Source organism: Amblyraja radiata, chromosome 14 (assembly GCF_010909765.2).
Source record: "Amblyraja radiata isolate CabotCenter1 chromosome 14, sAmbRad1.1.pri, whole genome shotgun sequence".
Taxonomy (NCBI): Eukaryota; Metazoa; Chordata; class Chondrichthyes; order Rajiformes; family Rajidae; genus Amblyraja; species Amblyraja radiata.
Window position 1 is genome coordinate 47745006 of NC_045969.1, and position 14141 is coordinate 47759146.

A 14141-nucleotide genomic window follows, 5' to 3' on the forward strand; every position below is an offset into this window, starting at 1 on the left:
AGAGCGTGGACTGTTTTGCTAGATAGTATTTCTTGGAACTTTTTGAAGTTGCAAAACTGGTTTCATTTCATGAAGCCCATCCATCGCATTCAGAATTTACTGAACACTGAAGTAGTCACTAAATGTGGCCTCTAAGCCTTGCTAAATAACTTAGCCATATAACCATATAACAATTACAGCACGGAAACAGGCCATCTCGGCCCTACAAGTCCGTGCCGAACAATTATTTTCCCTTAGTCCCACCTGCCTGCACTCATACCATAACCCTCCATTCCCTTCTCATCCATATGCCTATCCAATTTATTTTTAAATGATACCATCGAACCTGCCTCCACCACTTCCACTGGAAGCTCATTCCACACCGCTACCACTCTCTGAGTAAAGAAGTTCCCCCTCATGTTACCCCTAAACTTCTGTCCCTTAATTCTGAAGTCATGTCCTCTTGTTTGAATCTTCCCTATTCTCAAAGGGAAAAGCTTGTCCACATCAACTCTGTCTATCTCTCTCATCATTTTAAAGACCTCTATCAAGTCCCCCCCTTAACCTTCTGCGCTCCAGAGAATAAAGACCTAACTTATTCAACCTTTCTCTGTAACTTAGTTGTTGAAACCCAGGCAACATTCTAGTAAATCTCCTCTGTACTCTCTCTATTTTGTTGGCATCCTTCCTATAATTGGGCGACCAAAATTGTACACCATACTCCAGATTTGGTCTCACTCATGATTCGAACTCATCTCCACATACCTTGACTCCATACTATCCCCCTTGGTTAAATCCCTTCCCACCTATGTTCTAGACACCTCAGACACTCTCCGCCGCCTCCGCGCATTCCACTCTCTAGGCCCTCACCCCCTCATCTTCACCATGGATGTCCAGTCACTCTACACCTCCAACCCCCACCAGGATGGCCTCAAAGCCCACTGGTTCTTCCTCGACCAGAGGAGCAACCTATACCCAGCCACTGACACCCTCCTCCGCCTAGCGTAGTTGGTACTCACCCTCAACAACTTTACGTTTCCTCCCAACACCCTCCCATTTCCTCCAAACGCAAGGCGTAGCTATCGGCACACGCATGGGCCCCAGCTACGCCTGCCTCTTTGTCGGGTACGTTGAACAATCCTTGTTCAATACGTATCAGGGCCCCATCCCCGACCTCTACCTCCGTCACATTGACGACTGCTTTGGGGCCACCTCCTGCACCCATACACAACTGGCTGACTTCATCCACTTCACCACCAACTTCCATCCGGCACTCCAATACACCTGGACCATTTCCGACACTTCCCTACCATTCCTTGACCTCACCATCTCCATCGCAGGGGACAGACTTCTGACCGACATACACTACAAACCAACTGACTCACATGGCTATCTGGACTACACGTCTTCCCACCCTGCCCCCTGTAAAGACTCCATCCCCTACTCCCAATTCCTCCGCCTACGCCGCATCTGCTCCCAGGATGAGACGTTCCACACCAGGGCATCGGAAATGTCCTCGTTCTTCAGGGAACGGGGATTCCCCTCCGCCACCATAGATGAGGCTCGCACCAGGGTCTCATCCATACCCCGCAACACTGCTCTCTCTCCCCATCCCCGCACCCGCAACAAGGGCAGAGTCCCCCTAGTCCTCACTTTTCACCCCACCAGCCGGCAAATACAACAAATAATCCTCCGCCATTTCCGCCACCTCCAGCGTGACCCCACCACTCGCCACATCTTCCCATCACCCCCTATGTCTGCCTTCCGCAAAGACCGCTCCCTCTGCAACTCCCTTGTCAATTCTTCCCTTCCCTCCCGTTACCCCCCCCTCCCCGGGCACTTTCCGTTGCAACCGCAAGAAATGCAACACCTGTCCCTTCACCTCCCCCCTCGACTCCATTCAAGGACCCAAGCAGTCGTTCCAGGTGCGACAAAGGTTCACCTGTATCTCCTCCAACCTCATCTACTGCATCCGCTGCTCTAGATGTCAGCTGATTTACATCGGGGAGACTTAGCGGAGGTTGGGCGATTGTTTCGCCGAACACCTCCGCTCAGTCCGCAATAACCTATCTGAACTCCCGGTGGCTCAGCACTTCAACTCCCCCTCCCATTCCCAATCCGACCTCTCTGTCCTGGGTCACCTCCATTGCCAGAGTGAGCAACACCGGAAATTGGAGGAACAGCACCTCATATTCCGCCTGGGTTGCTTGCGTCCGGATGGCATGAACGTTGAATTCTCCCAGTTTTGCTAGCCCTTGCTGTCTCCTCCCCTTCCTTAACCCTCGAGCTGTCTCCTCCCATCCCCCCGCCCTCGGGCTCCTCCTCCTCCCTCTTTCCTTCCATCTCCCCCCTCCCCCACCCCCCATCAGTCTGAAGAAGGGTTTCGGCCCGAAATGCCGCCCATTTCCTTCGCTCCATAGATGCTGCTGCACCCGCTGAGTTTCTCCAGCATTTTTGTGTACCTTTGGTCTCACCAATGCCTTGTACAATTTTAACATTACATCCCAGCTTCTATACTCAATGCTCTGATTTATAACGGCTAGCATACCAAAAGCTTTCTTTACCACCCTATCTATATAAGATTCCACCTTCAAGGAACTATGCACGGTTATTCCCAGATCCCTCTGTTCAACTGTATTCTTCAATTGCCTACCATTTACCATGTACGTCCTATTTTGATTTGTCCTGCCAAGGTGTAGCACCTCACATTTATCAGCATTAAACTCCATCTGCCATCTTTCAGCCCATTCTTCCAAATGGCCTAAATCACTCTGTAGACTTTGGAAATCCTCTTCTTTATCTTGGTATCATCTGCATAACACTCCTAAAGGAGATTGTAAACAAATATAGAGGTAAAAACTCATCAATTCTTATGTGCTTTATTGATGCTTCCAAAGCCTTTTATCGTGTTAATCATAGAAAGTTGTTTGTTAAATTGAGTCAAAGATGGATGCGTAAATCTGACAAATGGCAGATGATGAGGATATTTATAGGCAACGATGTATACTGTATGTACAGGCAAATATTCTCTTACGTTAGTTTGGTGCGTGTATAGATGTGGTGAAGATGTCTCTGTTTAGAGCATATTGCACACCACTCTATACTGCACACATGTGGTCAAACTACGGAAAAACAAGTTTACAGAGACTAAAGGTGGCTTATAATTTTGCCATAAGAACACTGCTAAGGAAACCTACATGGTGTAGTGCTAATAAATTGTTTGTGGCTGCAGGAGTCAGTACTTTAGAAGCCATCCTAAGAAATCATATGCATAAATTTACCTGCAGGATTAATGAATCTGAAAATGTAATTATCAAGATCTTATCAAACATAAGGTTTAGTACTACAGGCTACCAATCCCAGTTGTGGAGACATTGGTATAGTTGTCTCGTTGTAGGACACTGATCTTTCTTTTTATTCTGGATTTTAAATCATGTATTGTGTTTTTGTATATAATTTATGATGCTCTTATAAGTAATTTACTAAGCTTTTTAATGTATTTTATGGTGTTTTATATGCAATATATTTTATGTAATGCCGTCTCTTGTCTGGACCTTAAGTCTGAAACAAAGTTTATAATAATATAGAATAAAATGATTGTCCATTATTTCGTTACACCAAATAGACAGTAAAAATATGAAATTGTAGGATCTCCTGAAAACGAAAGGTCACAGGTTTATATTTATCTTATTTATATATTACTTGTTTATTTATATATCATATAGATTTATAAATTATATATATTAATATTTATATTTGAGATGGAAAAACATGCTTTGTTGAATTCATTCTTAGATATTCATTTGCCGTGTCATTTGTATAAACAATCATTTTCGTAGAAAGGTTCCCAAATCTCAAAACAAGTATGAATGACTGCATGATATTGAAGCGTATTAATTTAGGATTTTTCTTTCTGCTTTAGATACTGCTTTGGATAAACTAAAGAATGCCTGGTTGCTGGGATTAACTTCACTAATTAATCAGCAAGAAGGACATTTAAGAAAATATGGTTTTTTTCATAGCTCTGCAACATGGCTGAAAAATCAGGTACAAACATCAGCACTGGATGTTAAAAGGTATTTTTAAAAACAGTATTGCTTTTTCACTTTTATCTAAGATTTATTAAATGGCTTAACATTTAAGTTAACTGTTGTGCCAAGCTGTAAATGCTTGATCCTAGATGCATGTGTAAGATATTACATTAAGATATTACATTCTGAAATGAATGTGAAACAAAGCATATTGTATGCTTTATTTGTGATAATACTAGTTGCTGTTCATGAAATCCATACTGGTTGATGTTCATGAAATCCATATTCGGGGAATTATGTACAGAAGTCTAACTGTAGCCTGATGATAAGAATGTTGCCCACATCTATGCAGTTATCTTATGTAAAATGTAAAATAAATCATGAGGGATTTCAACCAACCAATATTAATAAAATGGAAATGAAGGATAAAATAGATAAGGAGATGCTGTTCCATACAGAATTCCTTTCAAATCTATCGTAAAAATTGAAAAAGCCCCCCTGCTATTTGATCTTGAAGTGCAATTAATCAGCGAAAATTTGTAAAAGTGAGGGAACATCAAGGCAAGAGTGACTATAATATAGTAAACGTGTATAATATATATAATACCGTACATAGATACATAGAAAATAGGTGCATGAGTATGCCATTCGGCCCTTCGAGCCAGCACCGTCATTCAATGTGATCATGGATGATCATCCCCAATCAGTACCCCGTTCCTGCCTTCTCCCCACATCCCTTGATTCCGCTAGCCCTAAGAGCTCCATCTAACTCTCTTTTGAATGTATCCAGTGAATTGGCCTTCTGAGGCAGAGAATTCCACAAATTCACAATTCTCTGGGTATAAGAACTTTGAAGTTCTCCTCCTCTCTCCGATGAGAATTCAGCAACTTCTCTCCCTGCTTCCCCTCTGTGATTCCTCCTGCCCTCCGACTCTACGACCACGTCTTAACCCAGACCCTTTCTGTACCGCCCACTCCCCTGACATCAGTCCAAAGAAGGGTCTCGACCCGAAACGTCACCCATTCCTTCTCTCCAGAGATGCTGCCTGTCCCGCTGAGTTACTCCAGCATTTTGTGTCTATCCCCGATTGTCATATTATGAAAAGCACAATTGAGAGAGATGATTTACAAGGATAATTTTGGAAATGCAAGAGAATACACAGGTAAAAATGAATATGTTGGATCCCTTTTCTCTTGGAAAAAGGCTGAGGGGTGACCCAAGAATGGTGTTCATAGAATGGATATTGAGAAAATGTTTCCAGTTGTGAGAAAAAGCATAAATTAAAGTCATCAATGTAAGATAGCTGTAAGAAAACCGAGGGAAATAGGAAGAAATTTCTTTACACACAAGTGAGAATTTGGAACGATGTTAAAAGAACATTTGATGATTTGCATGTTAGAGGAGGAGGGATAGGAAATATGATGAGAACACTGTTCTGGCTTAAATAAGGTACCATGGTAGAAGGCTTAAGTGAACCATATCTATCTGCAGAGACTTGTTTCATTGAACAGCCTGGTTTTGTGTCATCCATCCTATGTAATCCTCCACAATACAAAATAGGCAAAATGTGCTTGTTACTATAGATAATAAACTAAACTCAACTCAACCCATTTATGTCATTTTGGCAAATGCCCGTGCTATCTTCATTCAATGCCACAATGCAATTAACCTTTTGCGATTATCCCCCTTCTTCTTTCCTGTTACATATCCATAACCCTATTTTCTATGAAGTGCCATGTTCTCACCTCTAGCATTACTCGTGTATTCATCAGTTTTTAAATAGATAATGCATCTGTGTATCTACGCTGAGCAATATGTATTCTGTTGACTCTCCACATCGTTGTTATTCATTTCCATCTTTCCATCTTATGCTGTAGACCACCAATATGATGTTTGGCAATGGATCAACCTGAAAATGTACTCAAACGTTTTTAAAACTCCAAGCTTAATTTCTCTAATGTCTGCATTGTGTCTTGTACCTTCAGTTCCTACTACCAATATACATTAAACCCTCATTATAACGGACCATAGGGGAGGGATTGGTGTCCATTCTTGCAGATTGTCCATTATAACTGAGTACGGTATTATTGTATGTAGTTGAAACAAAGAATGCAGATGATGGTTAATACGTAAAAGGACACAAAGTGCTAAAGTAACTCAGCGGTTCGGGCAGATCACCAGAGAACATGGATAGGTGATGTCTGGGCGGTTCTTCAGACTGATTCAGTCTGATGAGTTACTCCCACACTCTGTCGTTTCACCTTGAAACTAGCAGCCTATGTTGCTGGGCTGCAGCAGGGAGCACTTCTTCATCGGCTGCTGCATGGTCCAGTGACCCGGCTGTTGTTGCGGATCAAATTGTAGCCCGTGGGGACAGCTCTTTCTTCAGGCCGCTACCAACAACAGGCCACGCTCGGTCACTGTAGAGCTCCCTCCCCTCTTGCCAGCTGCCGCTTCCCAGGTGGAATTTGTTGACGACTCCGGGGGTGAAGGTGGTGGAGTTGGCAGTGGAGGCGTGGCGGGTGGGGAAAGAGACCGAGTGGACTGAGTACCAGGAGGAGGAGGGGGTGGTGGCAATGAGCGGACAAAGCAGATGGGAGGGAGCCCCATGGGGCCTGAAGAAAGCACTGTCCCCAGCAGCTACAGCGTGAGCCACAAAAACAGCCGCGTCAACAGTGGGTGAAGAAGGGCCTGCTGGTGTATCTTGTGATTCGGGATTTGTTGAGCTTCTGCTGCTGGAATAAGTTAAGTCGCACACCGTGATTAAGATCCAAAGACTTTATTAACGTTACAGCATAGGTAACTTCATCTTAGCACGTTACTCTAAAAGTGAGAGAGAAAGGGCAGGGAAGCTTTCTGTTAAACTAGTGGGCGTAGCTACAAAGTATGACTCATAACATGAGTCACTGATCTACAGGGTTGGTGTCGGAAAATGGGGCTCCAAGCAGCCGGGGAGGCGATGTGAGCCGGGGTGGCATCGGCAGGTCCGTCTGCTATATCCAAAATCCATTATAAAAGGGTCCGTTAAAACAAGAGTTTGCTGTAATTCAAACTAAATGCCATTTATGATCCACTGCAACTTTAACTCATCAACTGTGTCTTTCTATCCTCCTGTGGATGAAATTTAAAATACTCATCAATAGTTCCCTCTACACTCCTATTTTTGAGCTAAGAGTTAGTTCCTTTGGTGTCTCATGGTACTCTTACTCTCGCATCCTACTTTCCATTTATTGCACCTGCTCCATTTCCTGTTGTCATTTTGTGTTATAATCCCTAATGCCTCTACTGCAGTTTACACATTTACAAAGCATTTTGTAAACATATCCCTTCACCTAATTATTCTTCACCAATCCCAAAATTACTGAGGTACTCTAAAATAGCTTTCTTTGTGAAGACCAGTATAAACACAAATTTAAATCTGCCAAATAGCTTGGTGAAATTAGTATATTTACCTAAAGGTTATAAATACTTTTCCTCCAGAATGTTTATGAATAATCTAAATGCTTTGGCCCACTTTTACATATTTCAAATTATTTTCCTAGTTGTCGGTAGATAGGAGCAGGAAAAGGCCTCACACCTGCTCTACCATTCAATATGATCATGGCTGATCTGCCATTGGGTTCAATTCCCCTCTGTGCCAGAACCCCAAAGCTTGTGTACCCTGATCTTTCAAAGATGTGTCTTTACTTTAAATACTTTTATTAAGCTAACCTCCACACTCTAGTCAGAATTCCAGAAAATCGCCAAACTTTGTGAGTAGAAATTTTATCTACCTCCACTTCAAGAGTCAGGAGTGTTTACTTGTCACATGTACCAGCAAAGGAACAATAAACCTTTTACTCACTGCAGCTAAACAGGTCTGTTAATGCAATAACATGCAAATAAATGTATTATAAAATAAAATAATAACCATAATACTAGGTAACCATCATAGTACAAAAGGATCATAAAATATCATAGTTGTTGAGCTTAGTGTTGGGTGGGTGCTGGGAAAAGGTTTCTTGAACCTGGTGGTCAAATACATGATCTGTTTTCTATTTTCAAATACATAAGCAAATCATCATGAGTCATATTCAATCAAAATAATATGACCTGCCATCTGAATTTCTGAAATTTAGATGATATGATTAATTCAATCTGAATGGAAACGGGAAATTTCCATGGTTTAAAAGATTATTACCTGTAACAGTTATTGAACTATATTTTCTCCCATAATTAATTTTAAGACTTAGATTAAATGTATTGATAATTGCTTGTGGAGATTTGATTATTTGTGGCGATGAGATAACATCCTCATTTTTTCTCTTGAAAGTCTGCAGGTGCTTCTTTCCTGTGTTCATACTTTACTTGAAAAACTCCTGGAAGGAACTCGACCTCAGTCACTCAGTCATCTCAAAGTACTAGTTCAATGTATGACTCCAGACAATTCTGAGTGGGAAAATCTGAGGCAGAAACTTACTTTGCAGGTAATATCTAATCATCCAAGATATAAATGGCTTTTTTAATATATGCTTTTTTGAATCCTTCCTTGAATTTTTATTAATTGAAAATGTAGCTTTCATCAAGAATGAAAATTATCATGTCTGTTTGCAGTAACTGCATTAAGTTCTAATGTTTAGGTACATTTAGGTACATTTCTTAATAATGTATGAAAGTTTAATAATTTAAAAAAACGCTTTAATATGTGTTTTATTCACAGTGGCTGAGTAAAGTGTTGCTGAAGGAACAAATAAGTCTGAACAGGGATGTGGTATCCACTGGTTCTAATATTTACTCACCTGACAAAATACCAAATCATTTGTGCGCCACAACTTTATTATGCCACGTGTTATTGCAGATACAAGAAGCCAATATTTCTTTTGAACAGAAGGAAATTCACCCTGTCACATCCATATCACAAAGTTAGTTGGTACATGAATATAAATAAATGTCATTGTGTTTTTTGATAATTCATTAGAAACTTCAGTATGCATTAACTAATCTGAACTTAAATATGTGGAAAATGTCGCTGTCAATTACAAGAAATGCCTTGGTATTAGAAATAGGACAACCTAAAGAGTTTATGAAATGATATTTACACTTGCTAAAAAATACTGCAGTGCTCATAGTTTGGCCCTGGTCGATTACAATTAACCACCTCTTTATACAAAGTAAAGCAATTCAAAAGAAAGGAAATGAAAATACAAATTTAACAGTCCCAATGGAATAGCTTTTCTTCCAGTATTTATGCTAAACATTTAAAATGTATTCTAATCGATTAGCATTCTTCAATGTCTGTTCTGAATACATCTCAGATTTTCTTACAATCAAATCACTTTGATTTATGGATAGAATCAAAATTATTTAACAAAATTTGTGAACAGTCCTGATCCAGAAGATTCAATATCCTGAAATCACAATTTGACTTGATATTTATTTTTCCTTCATGTCTGTCTCCGTAAACTAAACAGAATTATAAATTTCAACTTGTGCAACATTGTCGCGAAAAACCTTATTGTTGTAAATTGAATCGTAAACCATAAATATGCCACATTGGAAGTAATATAACATTTCTGCTCATTTTCACTTTGGTAAATCCATGCTTACTGTCCTTGATTAAACACATATATCTGGATATACATTAACATTGGATCAATTTGTGCGTCAAATTCTCATGTGATATGATCAGCCAATCAAATAAATCATTCATGAAGTTCCTGCTTAAATCGATCCTGACAGATAATACCTCAAATTATTTTTAGTGAGTTCCTGGTCATTCTGGTTTTAGCAAATTAGAGTCAGACGAATTAAAACACTGTAAATTAAATGAAATTATCAATACTTCGCTCCCAATTTAACCCCTTAAGACTAAATCCCGCACTCCCCGGCCTTGTGCACTGTATGATTTCTCACAGCTGGAGATGGATCTATCTGCTCATATCAAATTGCAATTAACAAATCTACTTGTAGGTTTGTCATAACTGATTAAACATGATAAAATAATCACGTTATTGTTAGTCATGCATAAACCTTGCCTTTAAGTGTCTATAGGCTGTGCCATACAGCGCCATCTCTTATGATTTATAGAATTACAGTGCATAGACACTTGCATCTCGTAACTCCAACTAATGTGATTTATTGTAATCCTCCTATTACAGTTTAAATCTAGCTTTTATGGTCAGCCACTTAAATTACAATGAGACTCATATTTCTTTCCATTATTGAAAGCTCAATTAACTTTTTATTTTCACTATTACATGTCACCAGATGTATCAAATGGCTGATACTTTCATTTAATTGTATTTCTCACACTGATGGTTTATATTAATGAAGTAGTTGCTTTGCAAGATATTTATTTGTAATGAATAACAATTTTAAAAACGACTTCATAGGATTTTAAATCTACTTACTATGTTAGAAGAAGTAAGTTACTCGACTATAGTTCAAGCTAATGGTACAAAGCAGGGTACAAAGCAGGAAAAATACAAATTCCCTTTAATAAGAGCAGTTTAGTGCGTATTTGAATGAATGATATGCTTTATTTTGCATACAGCAGTACACAAGTATCACCACATGTCGGCACCACAAAAGTTACCAAAGTATAGGTTCTTTGTTATTTTAGTATCTGCTTCAACATACTGATTTAAAAATGAATTACCTTTCACATTGTGCATTGCTTTACGGTCAAATCTTTTAAAATGTATCTATTTTAGTTTCTTCATTTCAACATATAGGGTACAGTGCTATGAAGTTAGCCGGTTCCACAGCAACCTTCTCAGAGATGCCCCTTTAAAAATTATCTTGTTGCTCTTATATTATCATCCTTGTTTTATCTTTCCTTATTTCTGCCTTCACGGAGGCCCTTGCTGTCTTTCTGAGTAAGATAATCTTGTGAACAGCATCACACCCATTTTAATCCTATGAGTACTCAATGAGTTCTATAACAGATTTTGCAGTTGAGTCTTGAAAAATAGACACGTTCCAGGTTTGCTATTACAGAATTTTAATGACCCTGATGTACCGTGTCTCAGATGGTGAGCCAAACTTTATATTTCCCAAAGGTAATTGCTGCAGATTTAAAGGATTTATTCTGCTCTCTGGGATTTAGTTGGCCACCAGCCAAAAACATTCACCGAACAAATATGCCCAACATCTGACACCACACACGTGGCCTTATTTTTACAGGCTTCTTTAAATTTTAGGGTATTGGCACTTCATGACACCTCTTCATCTGGTGTGTTTACCATCAGTCCCACCTGTCATCATTCCTGATGGTAGCAGTTGATGGAATGGGAAGCATGTGAGCATTCATTTCCAATCACCAGTTCAGAACTTGTGATAGCAGAGATATAAATGTTTATGTTCTGCTCAAGGGCTGCATTTGGTGGCCATTTAGATTTTTCTGCAGAGTAAATGTTGATAAAGCGGCCTTTTCACGGGGCGAGTTGACGCAAGATGTCACAAGAGTGAAGAGGTCGTGGTCCAGCACGAGTCTCGCACGATATAACGGGGATAGATAAAGAGTTCCCACGGTACTCGGCATTTATGTTATTTGTGCGAGTGACTTGGCCGTTTCCCGAGCTTTCGCGTTAAATCTTGAATGAACATCGTGAACTACACGTGACACAAATGATGTAACTTTTTTTTTCACACACTATATATATCCTCCCTTGGTTGAATCGGCTCATTTGGAGACATGCCTATACTAAATAATTTCGAGTACAGGATGTTGGTTTTTTTTCATTGACGCGCTGCATGCAGCTGCCCACTATGTGCATCGAAAACGCTTGCTTGAAGGCAGAAGGGAGAGATTAATTAAAAAGAGAATTAAGAGGAAGTCTCACTGGGTGAAGCCCATCTTTCAACGGAGAGCTCAATTTGGACAATTTGAGCAACTGCTTAATGTGCTGTGCGAAGAGGATACAAGTGCATTCAAAAACTTTGTCAGAATTTCACCCGAGCTCTTTAATGAGTTAAAGAATAATTTGGGACCTCTGCTGAAGAAGACTGACACTGTAATGAGAAAAGCACTGGAACCAGGGTTGCGCATAGCAATCACCCTCCGCTACTTGGCCTCAGGCGATTCTTATACAAGTCTATACAACTCCAGCTTTTTGTGTCTGTCTTCGGTTTAAACCAGCATGTGCAGGTCACTCCTTACACGGGTCTCTGTACAACATTGATTGGTAGCGTTCCGGACCCCTGGACCCGAGGACTCCGACCTCTATCTCTCAAAGAAGGACATGTGAAAAATTTCTCACGGACCATAAAAATGCGTAACCTTTCAGTAAAGTCCCTTTTAAAGTCCCTTTTAAAGATTATAGTTATTTTCTTGAATCTCTTTAACATAACTCATGAATAAGTTGATGTCCATATGCGGATGTAAATCTTTATTTTTATTTATTTTTTAAATTCAATCCCACAGAAGATAATTTTTAATCACCTTCTGTCCCCTCTGTCCAGCTTCCGGGTTCACCGTTCGCAGGAGTTCCCACGGTACCCGCAAGAGTTATTACGGATATCGCACTGGCCACTACGTTCATATAATGTTGCAATACTCAACCACAAGTGTACAAGTCAATCTTGGAGAAATTCAAACTTTCTTGAATTTTCTCCCGAGTGACCAAGTTACACGATGACCTGCCGTTAGCGCTACGGTGGTCCACGGTGGTCCACGAATGCCGTACTGTTATCGCACGAGGTTCCCACGATGTTAAACTCCGGTTAACTCTTGCGTCAAGTCGCCCCGTGAAAAGGCCGCTTAAGCAAGACGGTGATTTCACTTAAAAAATATATTTCCTCACTTACGGACAGATTTTCTCAACATTTTCAGTGTTCATGTACAATGGTAAGGTAGTAATAAAACATGAAAAGGTAATAAGACACCTGTTAGTCTCCTAAATAATTAAGTAACTAGCTAAAAGTGGTTAAATGACTGGCTGCAGAAATTCTCATCACGTTTAAACATTATATGAATGTGTGCTTGAAGAGCCAATATCTACATGGTCACAGATCTTGGCTGAAAGGTGGGATTAGGTTGGATAGCTCTTTTTCAAATGGCACAGATCAAAATATCTCCTTTGTCGTATAATTTCTATTATTCTAACATTTAAAATTACTTGGTGTAATATTTAATTTTTGGGAGTTCATAGATGTAATGTTGATAGATTTGATGTTTTTATGTATGTTTCGTGCTAGTTGTTTGGCTTGTCCTTTAGATTGATGCTGATCTGACTTAGTTTATTGCTTCAAATATTGTGATAGCTTTGTAACAATGATGTAAACTAATAGGAACGGTGGTGGACTGTCTTATTTTACATAAAATATATATTAAAATGTTCTAATTTTGTTCATCATTTTGGTAGTTGCTGCAGAGATGTTCTACGCTTTGCAGTGGTGTGAAGAAATGAAAGACTTTTGTCCTACGATTTCTATATATCATGAACTACTACTGCACTTTGACATTATTCAGCAGCTGAAGAAAGCCTGTAGCGCAACATGGGAAATTCTCTTTAGCAGGTACTAAAATTGATTTTCTGGTTTAACTTACCTTTTCATTGCAATAAAATCTAATGAATACATCAAGATTACAAGCACATAACTTTAAGGGGAACATTTATTTCCCTTTAAAAGAGTCAAGATGATATTGATGGTGACAAACATGCCAGACTACACTAATAATCAGTGTATCCACCATGGAACCATTCTCCGTTGAAAATAGGTGTTAAATAAGACTATACTGCCCCTATACTTTTTTTTCAATCTTTCATGTCACATCACCGACAAGCTTTCCACTGGAGTGAGAAAGTTGTATAACCTGAGACGGCTACGCTTCAGATCCAAGTTACCTATACTTCAATAGTTAATCAGCGGTATGCTGATGACATTAATATTTGCTGAAAACCAAGCCATTGCTGACACATTTATTGATGAATAGTAGTGGATGGGCATAACACTAGGCATCCACAAAACAAAGGTTGTATGCTACAAGCACAAATACCTGTTGCCCTACGTCACTCTGCCTTCCAATGTTTAAGGGTTGTGGTGAGATACTGGCAAATCTAGACAAGTTCTTGCATCTCAGAAGCCATGTTTTGGTGATGATATGAAATTCATTGCCCACTTCACTGTGCCCGTACAGCCGTTTAGAT

The 14141-nt window shown here is 39.8% G+C and overlaps 1 protein-coding gene across 1 annotated transcript in view; it reads left to right on the forward strand.

The window, feature by feature from the left end:
• ltn1 (listerin E3 ubiquitin protein ligase 1) overlaps window positions 1-14141 on the forward strand; it is a 93320-nt gene that overhangs the window by 41089 nt on the left and 38090 nt on the right. The window contains exons 14-17 of the mRNA XM_033033261.1: window positions 3902-4055; window positions 8324-8477; window positions 8711-8912; window positions 13356-13509. Of these exons, the coding sequence (XP_032889152.1) occupies window positions 3902-4055; window positions 8324-8477; window positions 8711-8912; window positions 13356-13509 (664 nt within the window). The remainder of the gene's footprint in view (window positions 1-3901; window positions 4056-8323; window positions 8478-8710; window positions 8913-13355; window positions 13510-14141) is intronic.